The sequence below is a fragment of the Polypterus senegalus genome, chromosome 6 (assembly GCF_016835505.1).
Source record: "Polypterus senegalus isolate Bchr_013 chromosome 6, ASM1683550v1, whole genome shotgun sequence".
Taxonomy (NCBI): Eukaryota; Metazoa; Chordata; class Cladistia; order Polypteriformes; family Polypteridae; genus Polypterus; species Polypterus senegalus.
In genome coordinates, this window is record NC_053159.1 from 160599374 (window position 1) to 160619809 (window position 20436).

General features: G+C 36.5%; 1 protein-coding gene across 1 annotated transcript in view; it reads left to right on the forward strand.

Annotated features, from left to right (window-relative positions):
* The window catches only part of gpd2 (glycerol-3-phosphate dehydrogenase 2 (mitochondrial)), a 165341-nt gene that overhangs the window by 35357 nt on the left and 109548 nt on the right, over positions 1-20436 (forward strand). The window contains exon 2 of the mRNA XM_039757438.1: positions 2984-3091. Coding sequence (XP_039613372.1) covers positions 2990-3091 — 102 coding nt within the window. The 5' untranslated portion in view covers positions 2984-2989. The remainder of the gene's footprint in view (positions 1-2983; positions 3092-20436) is intronic.

Sequence of the window (20436 nt, forward strand, 5' to 3'; positions counted from 1 at the left end):
ACCTTTAAAGAGAAGATAACATGATAGTTGTCATTTTATTTATTTATTTATTTTGCATTTTAATGTGATCTTTTAATAAGGTTGGAAGTGATGAACATCACAAACTCTTTAATTTGTCTTTTACATTAAATGAACAGGTCGCACAGCTTTTACCCTTAGTTTTCTTTATGGAAATGAGGCCTTAATGTTTAGGAATAGCAGGTTGGTCTTCATCTTTTAGGCTATTCATTCAGTGTTTAAGTTTTCAGTCTAGTATTTCTGATACAGCATTGGACTTATCTGTATAAATACAATTCTAATACCCTCTGCCTGTCCTTTGAATTTTTCAGTTTTGTTTGATGATATTTATACATTTTGCAAACTAAGAACCTCATTTTAACCCACAAATGTTGTCCATTCATGCCAATCACACAAAACAGCTAAACCGGTTTTCAGAAAATTTTTTGTTTAGGTTGTCATTATTCCAACATAAAATATAGGCTATATCGCATTTCAGAAAATTCGCTTGGTAGATTGTAATGGTGGGTAATCAAATAACTGCGCAAGTTAAGATGATCCTAATGAAATTTTGAATGTATAATAAAACTGAACCAACTTAAAATATAGGCTACATGGCGTTTGAAAAATCAGCAAGAGTGAAAGGGAAGGTCTACAGGACAGTAGTGAGACCAGCTATGTTATATGGGCTGGAGACGGTGGCACTGACCATAAAGCAGCAGACAGAACTGGAGGTAGCAGAGTTAAAGGTGCTTAGATTTGCATTGGGTGTGACGAGGATGGACAGGATTAGAAATGAGTACATTAGAGGATCAGCTTAGCTTGGAAGGTTGGGAGACAAAGCCAGAGAGGTGAGATGTTGTTGGTTGGGACATGTGCAGAGGAGAGATGCTGGGTATATTGGGAGAAGGATGTTAAGGATAGGGCTGCCAGGCAAGAGGAAGACCTAAGAGAAGGTTTATGGATGTGGTGAGAGAGGACATGAAGGTGATGGGTGTAACAGAACAAGATGTAGAGGACAGGAAGATATGGCAGAAGATGATCCACTGTGGTAACCCCTAACAGAAGCAGCCGGAAGAAGAAGAAGAAAACTTCATCTTGTATAGGGTTCAATTTGTGTGGATAACATAAAAAACAGCAGTTTTGCCCAGCTGACATGCCACATCAGGGATTCAGTTATTTAACAGCCCATCTAATATATTAATGCAGGGTTAAACCAGGAAATACAAAGTAGTGTTCTTGGTTCCAATCCAGCAAGCAGTTACTGCAATTATGGACTCCAATTATACACAAAATGAGCAAATTTTCATCTTTTGAAAGCAAGCAGATAGTTATCAGAAAGGGAAATATAGATAATGAATGGGGCACTTGCATTTCAGCCAGCAATGACAAAAAGGGTCAACATTTAGAAAGCATATGCAGTAATAATAAGGTGACAATTCACCAATTCACTGTGTGGCCCTAAGCAAATCATTTAACCTTCCATTGATAGAACCTAAAATATAACAGTAGTAGTAGTAGTAGTATTACTACTTTTAACTACAGTGAAATCTTTACTTGCCTGTATGTTTATGCAATTTCATTTGAATGTACACTGAAATAGTGTACTATATAGAAATTTGATGTATAAATCTAATCACTTTTGCTAAAATATAAAAAAATAGATATATACTTTGTGTTTATTAGAAATGTCCAAGGTGTATTAGCTTTGAGTAGATCTCATTACCACAGTGCCTGTAATAACTATTCACACGGGGAATGCGGGGGCTGAGATGCAAAACAGAATTGGAAGAAATTTATAGAGGTTTCCATAGAATCAGGGCTGTCACTCCGTCAGTTATTATTACTGAACTAATACAGTCTTAATGTCTGAATAATCAATTGGTTCCAATTTTATGTTTGATATGTCTTTGAAAGGGTTAATCAGGTTGAGCAAATAGGTGGATGGATGAGAATCTGAATGTGCTCATTAATATGTGATATTGAACAGGTTATTGTGTATTTGATCAACGTGTAACTAAAAAAGGAAACGAGATGTGAAAGATCTGAATAGTGAAGGAAACCCAACTTTCTGAACGTTGAGCCATTTTACAGCCAAATGTGTTGGTGTCTTTCTTGGTACTGTTAAAAAAACTAATTTACTTTTTAATAATTTATTAATAGCAATAGTATAGTTTTGTTTGGTTGAGATCTTCATGGTAAAGGTCTTTTGTTAACTTGTACTTATTTGCTCAGTTGTCTGTTCTGTTATAGTCACACTGTATTTTAAAACAATATAATTGCTATATTAAATCTATGGACATAGGGTGCTTTATTTTGTAGTACCTCTAGCGTATGATCATAACTAGTTCTATTTTTTCCCCACAAAGCTAGTGATCTTGCATCTTTATCAGGAGATCCCAAGACAATTAAACAGTAATTTTAAAATAATGTGATAATTGCCTCATGATCATGCAAATACAAAACAGCAATATTGAAATTATAATAAATTATATGGTGAATACAAATTAATGCAAATGGTAATGGTGAGATCCTGAGTTTATTATTGTCCAAAATAGTGTTCTCAAAGATATGAGCAATGTTTTTTAAAGATTAAAAAACAGAACTATACAAATATCAAGTTGTAACTGCATGCTTGTATTGTTCTAATAGTACAGCATTGTTTTTTTGTATCACATGCTCAAAATGCCTTTTTATAGTCAGTCACTCACAAATTGTATTGATAGCTTCGAAATAGATTTATTTAATTATAACTTACCTTGCAGTAAGCAGTGGCTATAATGGCTAATATCAGCTAGTACTGTACAGCTGGTTCTGACTAAGAGCCATATAACTAATGAACTGATGGTTATAACGTCAGTGGTAAATACATGTTTTATTTTTTATTTTCTCAGTAAGATTAAAGTAAATAAATATCAAAAATGATTTTGAATTTTTAAAGCTTTATGGTATTCCAGTCTTATCAGCGTTTCTATTTTCTTAACAGGACACTATGGCATTTCGTAAAGCAGTGAAAAGAACACTTTTTATTGGAAGCGGTGCTTTGGCTGCAGTCTATGGATGCTCTCAGCTTACTGATTACTACAAAAAACATGTATGTATTAATTTGAACATATATATTATAGTGTGGTCTCTCTTTTATATGGCTGCTCCTCATTTGGAATTTAGAGACAGTTGCTTTGAAGCATCTTTGAGTGTTTTTTGCTAATTAGAAATACAGGAATAAAGTGGTTTAGAGTTTTCGGTATTTAATATTTGCGAGAGAAGCACTTTAAAGAATATTGTAAAAGTTTACAATGTTGGAAATGTTCTGTGAGATGGATTGTTAAAAAGAAAATTTATTACTTAATTTAAAGACAAGTGTTAGATTGAGTTGGAATGCGTTTACAAAAGATGACGGGCAATACAAGGCATTTGCAAAACAAAGAATTTGCCATAGGGTCATATTTACGGTGTACTGCTCACTTTCTGATCTCTTGTCATGTCAAACAAACTGTAACACAACATGACATCTCCAGGCAACTTAGTGATGTGGGAAAGAATATTGTCAAGGCTTCATCATCCACATGTAGGCCAAAGTGTTATGGTGGAAATATTTATGTTAAGTAAACTTACAGTGCTTTTAAAAAGTTTTTTAGATTCCTTCACTGTTTGTTATGTTGCATCCTTATACTAAAATCATTTCAGTTAATTTTTTCCCTCATCAGGCAGCACTCAGTAGCTCAGAATGGCAAAGTTTAAACGATTTTAAAAATGCTTGCAAATATATTAAAAACAAACAAAAAAAAAAAACGGAAACATCACTTTGACAGTTGACACAAGTATTCAGACTCTTTATTCGGCACCTTTGGTAGCGGTTACAGCCTGGAGTTTTCAAGGATATGTCCCAACATGCTTCTCACATCAGGATTTGGGAATTTTCTGCAATTCTTCTCAGCCAAACCTCTCAAGATCTGTTGGGTTCAATGGTGACCATTACTGGAAACCATTTTCAGGTCACTTTACAGATTTTCAATTGGGTTCAACTTGGGCACTGACTGGACATCTCAAGAACATTCCCATAGTTGTCCCTATGCCACTCCTGTGTTGTCTTTACTTTGTGTAATGTTGGGTGGTGAGACTTTGGGCCAGTCAGGTTTTCATTAAGAATATCTCTGTACTTTACTCGATTTATGTTTTCCTCAACCCTGACTAGTTTTTCACACCCTGGCATTAAGGAGCAAAACCCAGAAAGATGCTCCTACCACCATGCTTCACTTTTGGAATGGTATTGTACAGGTGGTAAGTGGTGCCTGGTTTCCTCCAAACGTGACACTTAGAATTGTGGATAAATAGCTCAGTTTCATCAGACCAGTGAATCTTGGTTCTCAGTCTGAGAGGGCTTTAGGTGCCTTATTGAAAACTTCAGGCAGTCTTTCATGTGTCATTTGCCCAATCTTCCTAAGACCTAGCTTAATGGAGTGTTGCAGAGGTGACTGTCCTTCTGGTAGTTACTTCCATCTCCAGTAGGTTCTTGGTCACCTCACTTGCCAAGGCCATTCTCCCCCAAATGATCAGTTTGGCTGTGCAGCCAGCTCTTGGACGAAACATTGTTGTTCCAAACATCTTTTATTTAAGAGTTACGGAGGCCAATGCGCTCTTGAGAACCTTCAGTGCTTCAGAACCTTTTTTGTAGCCTTTCCCAGATTTGTGCCTTGACATAATCCTATCTCTTAAGCGCTGCAATTTCTTTTACTTCGTGAGTTGATTTTGTCAACTGTGGGAATCTTTTATAGACAGATGTGTACCTTCACTAATCATGTTAAATCAATTGAGTTGACCACAGGTGGACTCTAAGAAGGTGCAGAAACATCCAAGTGATGATCTGTTGAGTGTGATGCAGCTAAGCCAGACTCCAAATGTCATAGCAGAGGGTCTAAATACTTGTGCCAATGTGATATTTCAGGTTTTTTTTTTAATACATTTGCAAAAATGTCTAAAATCCCATTTTCACTTTCTTATTGTGGGCAATTGCATGTTGTCTGCTTGGAGGAAAAAAATGAATGTAAACAATTTTAGTGTAAGGCTGCAACATAGCAAACTATGAAAAAGTGAAAAGACTGAATACTTTCTGGAAGTCGCTGTACAGTCTAAACATGCATTTCAGTTCTGCTTTAATTACAATGAAAAGCAGCATTAAGTGTATAAAAATAATTTATTTAAAGTGTTGAATTCTGTTGGTCAAGACACACTCTTTAATTTTTTATTACTGCAATGAAGAGTTCTAATTACAGTCAGCAAAAGGTATCCACATATCCCCCAAGTATAAAATGAGGCTTTAATTGCAGTGATCATTTTCAATGCTGGAATTTCACAATGATGCAATGGTAATAACTACTGCCTCATTGATCCAAAATGCTGGGTTTGAATTCCTGTTTTTTAGTTGTTTTGAGTCTCTATGAGAAAAAAAAAAACATATGAAAATGTAGGTTACTATTCTGAAACTTTGATATTGTGTTAGCAATAAAATAAAAGAAAACAATTGGTCAGGTACTAATAAAATTTAAGGTATCTTGTGTTCACTTGGAAAGACTGTGACCAGGCAAACCAATCTGAATTCTTCAAAATAATTAAACCAACATTTTCTTTTTACTGAACATTTGCCCATGTGACAATTTCTTAAATCTACTGTATTTTTTCATTCTTGTGATGTGGGAATCAATCATGGAAGTATCATGGCCTGGAGGCAAAGTCACGAGGCATAACAGCTGTACAGTTGCAGGCTTCTCCAGGTAGGATGTAGTATGCTGTACTGTATAGCATGTATATCTCTCCTAGGTATATGGGAGTGGCCACAACCTACCATAAAACATTTACCAGAAAAAGAAAATTGACACAAAAAGGAACTCATACTATATCATCTGCAAGGCTGTGTTTTAGTAAGGCAGGTGAATTAACAAAATAGAGTAGCACCAGGAAAACTAAGACACTAAGTTGTCTGTTTTGACCCAGAAAAGCTTGACACCAGTAGACAGATTTCCACAGATCACGGCAAGCTTGTCTTCTTCCTTTGATTATTTTGCTTAATATTACATGGTAATAAACTTCAGGGTATATACAGTAAAACCATGAATCCAGCAGTGTTTTTATATAGCACCTTTTAAAGATACAGTCATGCGCCGACTTATGGCTACATTTGTGACTGGCCTTTTGGCTATATGTTGGTCACAGAGTGTTTAGGTCATTGCAGTTGAGGCCCTTTGGGTCTGAAGTGAGTCACAGATATGCATACTTAAAGGCTGGCATTGAGTAGCAGAAACCGTTTTTTGTTTCTCGGCAACCAGACCCTGGGTCTGTGTAACGCATTGTGTCCCAACCACCTTATCACACTGTTTCACAAATGAATCGCGTATGACAGCTTTTCTCAATCAGTGGATTGTACCTGATGTTGCCACCAGTAGGTAATGGGTTGTCATCTCTGGTTTAACAGTGTGTCGCTAGTGGATTGCAGTGGATTGCCTAAGTGATCGACAGTGCTGCGTGATATGTTTCCTCATTTTTAAGTGAGCTTGTTTCAGAAAGTGGGACATCCAGTCATGCTCGCATTACCAAGAGGATGGAATGCAATTGCCGCTGTGTGGCCATTAGTGAAGACACAACTGGGTTGTAGGGCCATAAAGGTAATTAGAAATAAATACTGGTGTAAGGAAGGTGGTGTGTGCTGAATACACAAGAATTAGTCACGTGCAGCAGCACTGATTAACGCAAACCTTAAAGGGCTCTCAAAGAGTCAAAAAACATATGAGACCCAGTGAAATAATAATAATAATAATATTAATGAAAGGTTTATTACTGAGGGTGGTTTTGGCAATTTCCAAAACATTATTATCCCATTGTTTTGCTATGGCCCTTGGCCATACCCATAAGTATGAATCACTTCAACTCGGTCAACCATAAATTGGCACATGACTATATACGCTGGAACTGCAAACTGCCTATGGTCAAATAGCTTGTTGTCCCTGAATATGAATAAAATATTGGCTATTTAAATTGGGGGCAAATAGCAAAGGCAGCTATTACACATATCTAGATTTCAGTTAAGTTTCAACTTCAGTTTTTATTCATTTTTAGAAAATGATGTTTTTAAGATAATGTAAGAAACATAAAAACACAAAAGAGAAAAAGGAGTCCAGCACAGTTTTTTAAGACCGGTTAACAGGCAGAATGACTATTAATAAGCATCCTTCGCAGCAACATTTGTTTCTTTAGCCTATTTTTATACATAGGCAGTAGCTCAAATCACTTTAGGTTAGATGCACAGAGTATTCATAATATATTTTGTGTTTATGCTAACCATTGCTTCACATTTGCTTAATCCATCCACCCATCCATCTTCCTAACCTGCTTTTCCAGGGAGGGTCATGGGACATGTGAGCCTATCCCAGCAATCATCAGGTGCATGGAAGGGATGACACCAGAACAGGGTGGCAGTCTATCACAGTTGCTTTATTAATTTAATTTTAAAACTTCTCATGATAAAGTAAACTAAATTAAAACTAAACCTAAACATTCAGCAGTGAAGGACTAAAGTGGAGTGAAAGCAACAGATTCCAACTCAGTGCATGACCAGGTGTATGAGCAGGTGAGACTTGTGCTTTTAAATGCAGCCTTACAGTATATAGTGTAAACATCTGAGTCACAACTGGATAAAGTACAGTACCTAACTCCCTAATGGAGAGTTTTCTTAGGAAATAACTATGTTGAGTGAAATTTACAAGTCTAATATTTTTTAAAGTCCTGTGGTAAACGTTTAAGTGAACATCATGCACAAAATCATTTATACATGAATTTTGTTTCATTATTTCCCAGTTTTGCATTGCAGGTACAGGATAACACACATTTTAAAGTGTGTAATTTACAAGCATTGCTTCACAAATTTAGGTTTTGCTAAAGGTCGCCCCTTTTTTTCAGCAGCTCTGAATGTCAGTAGTGTCACTCTCACAGCAATATGCTCATTTTATTTTTTATACCACTTAACGACAATTCTCTTGATTCATTCTTTTCTGTAAAACTTTCCTTTTTTTCTTTTTGTGTAAGTTGCCTGCATGTAATGTTACTTAAAAGAAATACTTCAATCTTTTTTTTTCGTCCTTTTACTTAATGATATATCAATATCACTATCTGGTTGATTGCATTTTCTTTACCATTATTCATGTCTGTTTTTAGACATGAGTTCTGGAATTTACCTTTGCACCATTTAGCAGATGAAATGGTGATCACATAGTTTTGCAATGACAAACAAATTTCTAATTGTTCAGGTCTGTAGCTTAAAAAATCATTATACAAACATTTTAAATGAGTAAATAGCTAAAGCTGTTAAATGAACACAATTCCATCTCAGTTGATTCTTTAACCTTAATCAATACTACTTAACCATTTATTCCAACTGTTCTTATTATTCTCCCTTTACTTATTATAAAGAAGCAGTTCACATTATTTTACTTCAGCATTCTTACTCCATTTAAATATACAAGGTACCTAGTCTAGTCTACCTAAGCTAGTAATAGAACTATGTAATGTCCAGAACTGAGTTTTCTGTCTGTTTGTTTGTCTTCATGTTTCTTACCAGTTCCTTTGTCACCAGTGGTAGTCCATTTAAACTTGGCAGATTAGCACAGATCTTTGAGAGCGGATTTCAGAAGTATATTTGATTTAATAAAGTACACTATGGAACCTATGAAAATGTTGTAGTAGCATAAACAGGAAAGGACTGGGTGGAAAACAGTGACACCCAGTTTTCTCTGTTCCTTTTCTTTGTCTGGTGCATGCAGAAATTAAAAAATGCTGCAAACACTGAAATTGATACACATAAAAGAATACACTTATTAGGTGTTTGAGTAGTGTTGCTAAAGTCAGGACTGAATTATTTTAGTAATTTCTAATAAAGATTCTTGACATTAAGTTAGTTTGTTTGCATGCAGGCCTTAGAAGTGCATCATTAAATAATAAACAAAAATCCGAAAATTTCTGAAATTATTGTATTAGTCTATTAATGATTTTTAAGACTATTTCTATGCTTATATGCTCTAGTGAGAGACTCATTTTAAAAAAAAACCTAGGCTAGTAGTCACTCTTACTTCCATTAATCTTTCTGTTAAAAGCTGACATTAAGCAATAATAAATCCAAATTACAAAGGCACAGGATGAGAAAGTGGGATCCATAATAGAGTAGCAAGGTGGAAAGCAGCATTCAGTACTATTAATGATAACATGACTACTTCTTCCAAGTTTCCCAAAGAGCATACAGATGACACCCATGACATCAGGAATAATTTTCTATGAAAAGAGGAGTAAAAGTAGAAATTTCTGACTGATAGTGGTCTGTGGAGAAAATGTAAAACTGCATTCCACAGTAAGAACATCATCACCCACATCAGGCATGTTGATGGTAGCATCATGATGTTGGAATGCTTTACTTCAAATCTTAGAATTATCATAATTGACTTAATCATGTATTCCATCCTGTTTCAAAAGATTCTTAAAAAAAAAAATCAAACGATCCATCCATGACATGAAGCTAAATTGCATCTGGGTTGTACTGCAAGACAATAATCCAAAGCATCAGCAGGTCTAAATTGGAATCACCACTGAAGAAAAATAAAAGCTTGGTTTTGCAATGGCAATTCATCATTTGTCCAACTTTAAGTATATACTTTCATATCAGTATATAAATGCGTCCTAAATATATTAGTCAATATCTAAATAGAGCAGAAATACAGGTTAAATGTCTGCATAGCCTTTAAAGGTAAAACCACAGTGACTTACTGATAATTACTCCTCATTAAAGGGAACAATTAATGTTTCGCTCTTAAGACACTGCCTAACTTGTTTTAATAAATAAATTGAAAAAATATCAATCATTTTGTTGTGTGTTCCCCTTTTTCTAATGATAGGTTTTCTTTGACAGTCTGATCATGTTCATGAGGAAAAACAGGTTGTAATGTCAAAATTAGTGAAGGGAAAAAATGATTTCACAATACTGTATCCTAAAATATGGATGTGTTGAATTTTCTAAAATTTAGAGAAAGCATGAGTTGTCAGCTAAAACTGAATTTGGGGGGAGGTGTGTTTTGGAACTAATCCATCAGAGACAAGCAGCATTACTCTCTTTAGTTTAAATTTGTGTCTAGTTTTCCTGTTATGAATGGCACCCAAAATTCAGTTCAGTTCAAGACATTGTACTATAAAATATAATGATCTTAAAAATCATTTGTTGCTAGGATCAGTATTTTAGAAGAATCAAGATGTTCAAGTCACATAAAACACAAATGCTAGAAATATTTAATTCACCTATTTTAGTAAAGAAGAGCTGATATTATAAAATCAGCACCATAGAATTACCCTTTGAGGAAAATAGTTCATATAATGTTAATTAATATACAGTGTTCTTGTCTGTCTTGGTGCCATGCAAATAGTAAATGTACTGTACTCTGTACATGTGGCTATGCTAGCACCTCCACTGCTACAGAACATTTGATGAACACATTACCTATTGGATGCCCAAAAAAACTCTACATGAATTATAACAACAAAATTTAAGATGGATCCATTCATTTTTGCTCTTCCTCTTTCAAATAAAGGGTTACATCAAATCAGAATGTAGGCACATTACTTGGCATATAAAAATATGTCCATATATATGTGTGTGGTGTGTGTGTGTATATATAGATTTATTTATTTCTGTATATATATATATATATATATATATATATATATATATACAGTATATATGTGTGTTTTTGCGGTGGGCTGGCACCCTGCCCGGGGTTTGTTTCCTGCCTTTAGCCCTGTGTAGGCTGGGTTTGGCTCCAGCAGACCCCTATTACCGTAGACATGACATGATAGTTAGGATATAGCGAGATGGATGGAGGGATGGATGTATGTATGTGTATTATTTATTTATGTATTAATATGCTAATGGCCCTGTCTCTAAATAGTTTTGAAATAGTTTTTGTGTAAAAAATTTTTATTACTTAAAAGTGATGCCAAGATTAAAAAATTAAGAAATTATTTAAACTTTAACAATAATTAAAAGGAACCATCTCTTATCCCAAACACAGCCCTGTATAGAAGAGTTGTACGGAAACAACAAGATACTAGCTGCCCGAAAGTGTTGGGGGTAGAAAGATGGTTGTCACCCATGAACCTAGCTGTAAGGTGAATAAAATAAAACACCTATAAAAAGGAGGAGGCAGGGTAACAACAACAAATGCTAAGAACAACATTAAGAAGTATGATTACCCAAAGAGAAACTGTTTAGCCAGGTCCTAATCAAGCTTTTTATGTTGTTCCACCTATTAATATTAGAACTGGATACCCTTCCAGTTATGGCTGAGAGCACCACAAAAGCATTATGTTGTAAAAGAGTGGTTTCCGTTGAATAAATGAGAAAGAATTGGGAGAGATGCAAAAGGAGGCTGTAACAGTTTTTGCAGCTAGCATCTCTAAAGTGGAAGTTGGGATTTCATGAGCCAAGCCAGTGTTGTAACATATACAAGGATTGATATATAAATGATGCACTATTATGAACTGTGTGTACTGATAGACAGGATTTCTGCAAAGTGATCTTTTTAAAAACTGTGCTCCATGAAATATATAGGTCTTTGGGAGAGCCTACTGCCACACTGCCGTTAAAGGCAACAGTAAAATGCTTTACCTAGCAATTTATTTTAATTCACTGCTGGCTTTCATTTGGAGATAGTGATTATAAAAGTTAAAAATAGGATGAGTTGAGAGAGGTCTCACTTATCTTGAGGATGAAAAAGTAGAAGGTTGGATTGAAAAGGTGGATTTGAAGACTATAAAGTTTGCAGGCTCACAATAATAAAGATAACCCCCAGGGTATGAATGATCTGACTTGCATATGAGTAATAAAATATGGAATTTTATTCAAGATGTAAGGTATGATTAAAAAAGGGGGTTATACCTGTGCCATTTTAGCCGTGTGCCAATGTGTTTTGCCACCTTATGCCATATTATAAAGGAACATTTAATTATTTAATGGGTTAAGAGTTGATTTGCTGGTTCTCAGTTTGAGTTCAGTGAGAGGCAGGGTATGTAATGCTCTACGATTAACTAAATTTAATTCAGTATGTGGCCAGCACCAAAACGGCTATGGGAAAAAGGCCCAATGTTAAAGCTCCAAATACAGTGGAACCTTGGGTCACGAACGTCTCGGACCACGTACAAATTGGGTTACAACTAAAATGTTTGCCAAACTTTTGCATCTGTTCACAACCACACACTCGGGTGACAAAAAAGCCAGTTTCCCTTCTGCTTCGTACACGCCAATGATTTCCGCACATGTTCAGTCTCTCCCTGTGCATTCGCTGTGAACTCTTTGTGATCTATTTCATTTCCCTTCCGGTTTGTACGCGCTGGTGATTTATGCACATGTTCAGTCTCTCCCTGTACAATACATTGTTCTCGGTTAGACATGCATCGCGCAGAGGGACTTTGTGGTATAGCGGGTCCACAGCTCACGTTAAGAGGCCAGTTTTAAATAAATAATTGCCGTGCTTGCAGCTTAGCGAGGGGTCGTGGTGGTTGATTGCTACAGCATGAGGCGACTAAAGGGAGGAAAAAGAAAAGAAAGATGGAGGTTGCGGAGTGAAGAAGTAAGCAGGAAGCAGGGTGGAAAGAACCGGTGTGAGTGAGCAAGCGCGTGCTTGCAGGCAGGCAGCTGAGCAGTGAGCCCAAGCAGGAGTGTTTTGGCCAACACTCGGTGGGGCATTTTTCAAATGTTCATTTTTTTCCATGTGCTTAAAACTCATAAAAAAAGTGTTTACAGTGAGCAGTTCGTAGCGTGAATTGTTGCAATGTTACTTTTCTTGGTTGTTTATTAAATTACAGATTATTCAAATTATCATTTTTTTCCCTGTGCTTAAAACTCATTAAAAAAGTGTTTACAGCGAGTGGTTCGTAAAGCTATAGCATGAATTCTTGCAATGTTATTTTTCTCTGTTCAAGGTTTTCTCAGTGTTATTCAATGTTTTTACATTTAGTTTACTATTGCGCTGTGCATTCTGTGGTATTAAAAAATTAAAAATTAAAAAAAAATATACTTACTTACAGTTTGTGCGGTCTGGAGCGGATTAGTTGTGTTTACATACAGTCCTGTGGGGGAAATTACTTCGGGTCACAATCAAATTGGGTTACGACCAGAATTTTGGAACAAATTACGGTCGTGACCCGAGGTTCCAATGTATAGCCATAACAGTCAACCTTCAGGTCAGGTTGGGGAGCACGCACTGATACAGCGCTTAGCCACACCCCCCACATGACGAAACAGCTTGGGATCATGTTTGGCAACCCCCCAGGCAGACACACAGTCCAGTCCCACTCTCCGGAAATGACTATCTATCTGTCATAGTCAGGTGTTCATGTTGGCGTCCCCTTGGCCAGGTCCAGCCACTCAGGTCCTCAGCAATGAGGACCCTGCAAGCCAGATCACCATCCAGGAATCACGCCACATGACCGTAGTGCCATAACTGATGCTCCCTCACAATGCAGGTAATGTGCCTCATTCAGATCTCCATGAGCGAACGCTCATTTGACACAGTCAGACCTGTGGTACCCAAGGGTTTTCTGAAGAGACACAGTACCAAAGGAGTCCAGTCTTTGTCTTAAGTCACTCCATGTCTTGCAACCATATAGCAAGATTTTCCAAAGGTCTAGTACCCAGTCCATTGCTGAGGTAGTCTCCGGTCCACTGCAACCCAGAATTAGATTAAGTATGTTTGAAAATGTTATGTTATCATCTTCTGTGGCTCTGAAAAATTAATATATTAAAATAGTATTCTTTGATGCGTGTTGACATATCTAATCTACATTTATCCACTTAATCTATTTCAGGGTTTCAGGCAGCTGGAGCCTAACCTGGTGCTTTTAAAAAATTATTGTTACCTAATATTCTCATGCAAAATCAAAGTGTAGTTTGTTATTTTAAAACCGATGAATTGTAAATCCCAACAGCTTGGGGCTAAGATCAGGGAGTTAGGAGAACATATAACAGCAATAAACCCACTTTTGGCTTTCTGTATTTATTTTAGACATGTTATTTTTTAACATAGAGCGGATAGCAATAAATGAACTGTGTTAGGGTATTCAACATTCAGATTTTATTTTTTTTTCTACTGAAAAACTACTGTTTACCACATTACTATGTACCTGCTTCTGTAACAGCGATATTTGAAAGTAAGCCCCAGGGAATCTATAAATAATAGCATTCTAAGATGCTGTTGCTGTAGCAATGCACTCGTTGATTATTAATTAATTAGAATTTTTTTAGATCAGCATAAATTAGCATTACTGCAGACAGCCCTAAGAAAATGGGTTTTATTACAGTAATAATTTTAATGTGCTTACATATCAGGGAAGAAAAAAACACTGAGCCCCCAGATTATAATAGTAATTCATTAAAGTGCAGCAGAAATGTTCAGGTATTCTTTTTTGGGGGGTGGGAGATTTGTCTTTTTTTAACCAGTCATGAGCACCCTTTGTTTACTGGATATAATTACTATGGATTTAATTTGCATGTTTAAAAATATTGCAATCATCTAGTCCCAAATAATCCAAGAAGTTAATTAATGGTACAACAGGGAATATCAGAACTGAAATTATTTATGTTTTCAATTGAATAATGCTAAACTTACAGTTTTGACTGCATTGGTTATTTGTATGCATATGTGTTCCTATTGAATTCTCTGTAGTTGCGACTGTCTGCCACAAAACATCCCATAACTTTTCCTCGACTGTTTGTAACCCCGCAGGGCTGTCGTCCTCCCTGTACGACTCCAGCAATCTATGTGAGTCCCAATGGAATAAGTCTTGCCAGATGCAGGAGATGATATTGCATGCCTGACAAACCCTGGCAAGGTGTTGGCTTATCAAGCCCTCCTATGGGCTTCACTCGGCCTTTATACAGCAGCCTTTTGGGATTTCACTGTCTCATGCTGGCAAGGACATCACCTGTGGTGAAACCTTCTGTATTATGGACACTTTTTTTTTTTCTTTTCACTTAACTAGATTAGTAATCGGAGAGCCAATTACTTTTTGTCAAAAGTTAATTTGTAGACTTGTTTTTATTTAAATATTGTCTTCTTTTAGATATGAAAAATGTATGAAATTAATAAGTAAACATTAACTTAATTAAGTAATAGCATGTCTGTGTGCCAGATTTATAAACTATGTTAAATGTTTTTGGTATTCAGATGACTGTTAATGTTCACTTTTTTTACAGTGAGTTGTTAAACGCAGGATTATTTATTACTATCATTGTTGTATCATCACTTCCTAACAAGGAACAAAGATATAATATAATATACTGCCAAGAAATATTTGTTAATTTTTTTTACCCAACTGATAAAAATGATATGTGGAGAGCCAGGGCCTCTACTAATAGCAAGGAAGTCAAAAGCCACGACTGGTTCTTAACCCTCACCCAAGGCTCATTTTAGAGTCGTCAATCTACTGGACATGCGTGTTACTATTGAGGAAGATACCAAAGACAAACCCACAGGGAGAATGTGCAAACTCCACTCAGACAGTGCCTGAGAGGACATTTGAATCAAACATCATAAAGCTTTGAGGTGGCATCGTCAACCAGTTTGCCTCAGTGCTTATATAAATTTCTAAAATTACATTATGCTGGTAGTTTTTTAGTGTATGTAACATGGTGCATGTTTCTATTTTCACTTTAAATACAAGCAACCTTTTAATATTACATTACAATTTCAAACCTTCCTAATCCAGTTCAGAGTCATTGGATGAAGGAGGCAATTTTGGCCGCATTGGGCACAGTCCCAGATAAGGTGCCAGTCTTTCAGCATATTGTACACTCACACTCAAACAGGGCTAATTTGGATTTGCCAGGTAGCCCAGTCTGCACGTCCTTGTGGATGTCTGGGGAAACAGAAAACCTGGAGCAAACATAATTAAATTAAAACCATTTTTAAATAAACAGTAAACTGGTCAGTTCATTTTCTGCAAAGTATAAATGCTTTGAATACAAAAATGCAGTAGAAAGCTACACCAAATTACAGTTTGAGTGTCTGTTGTGGTGTGGATATTGCAGTTACTTTTTAATGTTTTTGTATACATTATCAAAAGGTGTTTTAATATATTTAACATTTTTACCATATATTTAGTCAGGTATTGTTTTTATATATTTTTCATATTTTATCATATGTTTCAGCATTGGTTTTATTGATCATTGTTGAAAAAACAATTGTGAATAAAGCTGTTGATTGGAAAATGAACGTGGTACATTGAAATAATTAATGAAAAAAGTCAGCTATGTGGGATTATAAATTAACGAGATTTGCCTGCTGATGCTGTTTTGTTAAAAAAAAATCACCTTACTATTTCCTTTAAGATATTTATATTGCATTTATTAGTTGAAATTAAAAACGCTCTTTTTATGATTACACTTTTTGCTTTCAATATCACAGCCTATTCATACAAAATAATGGGGGAAACTTTTTCTGCACAGCACAATAATTTGCATGAAATCTAGTGTCACACTCACATATTTTACATGATTACAGGACAACCTGGTTGTTAATTGTCTGTGGTGCTTAAATATGCACATCTTTAGAAATAGACACTAATTATTAGATCTTGTTTGCTGTTACAGTCTAAATTGCAAATGTCTAGGTTCATTCACAGATTTGCAAGTCTAATGGTGCATGAGCACAGAGAAGATTGATGTAATCATTTAGAATGAATGCTAAATACAAAATGAATAAAATGTTTCCTCATTATTAAGACTCTTATATAAACAGATTTTATATTCAGTACTTTGCATACCAGTAAACTTTTAAAAACTGCAACCAGTATGCAAGTGAGACCTTTTTAAGCAATTAATAAAAAATGCTTATTATATATGTAACATTTGGGGATTGAGACTATTGCTTGCTGTCTTGGGGGGTTCCCCTGGGTCAAAGACTACTCAAGTAACTTGGTACTGCTTTAGACTATACGTTTTCCTTGGAGGGTGATGGAGTGGTTTGTACTCATTTAAAGATTTGAAATCTGTAAGACATAGTAAAGGTTTATTCACTAAGATTCCGTTAATTTATGCTAAGTCAGAACTACAATTCCAATGAAATCATAAAAGCAAATGTACTTAATTATTTTTACATGTATTTATTTCCTCCTTTTTGGAATGTGACCTTGGAGTGATTAAGGGACATATTCAGATGGACTAGACTACTGGAGATGAAAACTGGCTTTAGAAATGTGGAGTGTCACTTCACTGTGGGAATTATTCTCAAATGAGGGAGCTTTTTCTTATTCCCTGGATTTGCCTCTGAGGATAGATCCAAGACAGATAGATGTACAGACACTCACATGCCTTTGGCTAGGTGGTTGCAATGTGACTTCAAGTTGAACAGATGGATACTTTGGCTGTTACTTGAAATGAGCCTATGCTATGATGTGCAGCAGGTTAGGGTAATAAAGGATAAAGATGGAAACATACTCACAAGAGAGGAGAGTGTTTTGAGCAGATGGAAAGAGTACTTTGAGAAGCTGGTGAATGACGAGAACAAGAGAGAGAAGAGGTTGGATGATGTGGAGATAGTGAGTCAGGAAGTGCAATGGATTAGCAAGGAGGAAGTAAGGACAACTATGAAGAGGATGAAGAATGGAATAGCTGTTGGTCCAGATGATATACATGTGGAAGCATGGAGGTGTTTAGGAGAGATGGCAGTGGAGTTTTTAACCAGATTGTTTAATGGAATCTTGGAAAGTGAGAGAATGCGTGAGGAGTGGAGAAGAAGTGTACTGGTGCAAATATTTAAGAATAAGGGGGATGTGCAGGACTGTAGTAACTACAAGGGGATAAAACAGATGAGCCACAGCATGAAGTTATGGGAGAGAGTAGTGTAAGCTAGGTTAAGAAGTGAGGTGATGGTTAGTGAGCAGCAGTATGGTTTCATGCCAAGAAAGAGCACCACAGATGCGATGTTTGCTCTGAGGAGTTGATGGAGTAGTATAGAGAAGGCCAGAAGGAGTTGCATTGCGTCTTTGTGGATCTGGAGAAAGCATATGACAAGGTGCTTCGAGAGGAGTTGTGGTATTGTATGAGGTAGTTGGGAATGGCAGAGAAATACGTAAGAGTTGTACAGGATATGTACAAGGAAGGTGTGACCGTGTTGAGGTCTGCACGTAGGAGTGACGGATGCATTCAAGGTGGGATTACATCAGGGATCGGCTCTGAGCCCTTTCTTATTTACAGTGGTGATGGACAGGTTTACATACGAGATTAGACTGGAGTCTCCATTGACTATGATGTTTGCTGATGACATTGTGATCTGTAGCGATAGTAGGGGAGCAGGTTGAGGAGACCCTGGAGAGGTGGAGTTATGCTCAAGAGAGGAGAGGAATGAAGGTCAGTAGGAACAAGACAGAATACATGTGTGTAAATGTGAGGGAGGTCAGGTCAGTGGAATGGTGAGGATGCAAGTAGAGTAGAGTTGGCGAAGGTGGATGAGTTTAAATACTTGGGATCAACAGTACAGAGTAATGGGTATTGTGGAAGAGAGGTGAAAAAGAGAGTGCAGGCAGGGTGGAATGGTTGGAGAAGAGTGTCAGGAGTGATTTGTGACAGACGGATATCAGGAAGAGTGAAAGGGAAGGTCTACAGGATGGTAGTGAGACCAGCTATGTTATATGTGTTGGAGAAGGTGGCACTGACCAGAAAGCAGGAGACAGAGCTGGAGGTAAGAGAGTTAAAGATGCTAAGATTTGCATTGAGTGTGATAAGGATGGATAGGATTAGAAATGAGGACATTAGAGGGTCAGCTCAAGTTGGAGGTTTGGGAGACAAAGTCAGAGAGGCGAGATTGCGCTGGTTTGGACATGTGCAGAGGAGAGGTGCTGAGTATATTGGGAGAAGGATGCCAAGGACAGAGTTACAAGGCAAGAGAAAAAGAGGAAGGCCTAAGCGAAAGTTTATGGATGTGGTGAGTGTTGACATGAAGGTGATGGGTGTAACAGAACAAGATACAGAGGACAGAAAGATATGGAAGAAGATGATCTGCTGTGGTGACCCCTAATGGGAGCAGCTGAAAGAAGAAGAAGAAGGTATTTAGTATTTTAAGCATTCTTTGCAATAGGTAGACTTGCACACATACTGAATTGGCTGTTATTCATAGATTGCCCATAATAATCATTTTTGAACATAAGGTTGGTCATTTACCATTCCTGGTACAAGAGCACCTTGGGACAAAGCTCAGTCGTTGTCTTTGTAGATATTTTGATGCAGCAACACAAAATAGTGAAAAAGGCCTCAAAATAAATGTAAACCTGACAAGGGTTTCACTGTTGAGCCTCAGAAAACAGGACTCACCCCAGGCAGCCAGAACCCAAACTTAAGAAGCTGGCTTTTAGCAATTCACAGACCCAGAATGGAGACCAGGCTTTAAAAGATCAAAAAGAGCCCAAAACACAAAAATGCCCTTCGTGGGATAGTATGACCATAATCCTTGTGACGTTAAGAACCCTATGTTCTTTATATTTAAAGAATAAGAAGAATAAAAATTGGCAAAAACAAAGGAAGAATATCTAAAATGAGGCAATAGGATGTGCCTAAAAAGGCAACCCAAAGCAAACAAGAATAAATCTGCTATTCCATACTTGAAATTCAAAGTCAGAAGCAAACATTCCACAAAAAAAGTATGCATAACTGTAATTTTTTCTTCACCAGCCTCAACAACACTCTACTGGAACCATCTTCTCAACCTTAATTTAATGATTGAGGGTGGTCCCACAGTAGCGACATCATGGTGGCCCCTCAAAACACAAGGAATAGATTCAAACAAATTAAATACCCAACACATAAATCATAAATGAACTTAACAATATTAGCAGAAATCACATAAATATGAAAAAAATAATTCAAAAACAGCAATAAAAAGTAAATTATACTTAATCCAGTGGATAAAGCCTCGTACAAACAGTAGGAGGATCATCTGATCTATGACTATATATTGCCAGTGTATGCTTATTATATGGAGGCCCATAGGTGTCAACTGATCAGCGAGTCATCCTCAGTGAGTGCAGGCTGATAGTGCTGTAATAAGTTCACAGATAAAATGCAATTGCAAATTTTACAAATTACCTACGTAATGAACACAGGTATAAAGACAGATTTGTTTAAACATACAGTAAAACAAAGCATATAATAAGGTGGCTTCATTAGCTATAGCATTTTTCACTGAGATCAATGGCTAGTAAGGTTCTGTGGAAACACTTAGAGGCACCTCTTTTTTCAAATAACATCAGGTGTCAATTTTTGTAATTCTTTTACAGTGTAATGCTGAGGACATGTGGTTTAACAGCCTATGTTTCAAGAACTCTGGGATGGAGATAGCTGCACTAATATGTGGCCTAAAA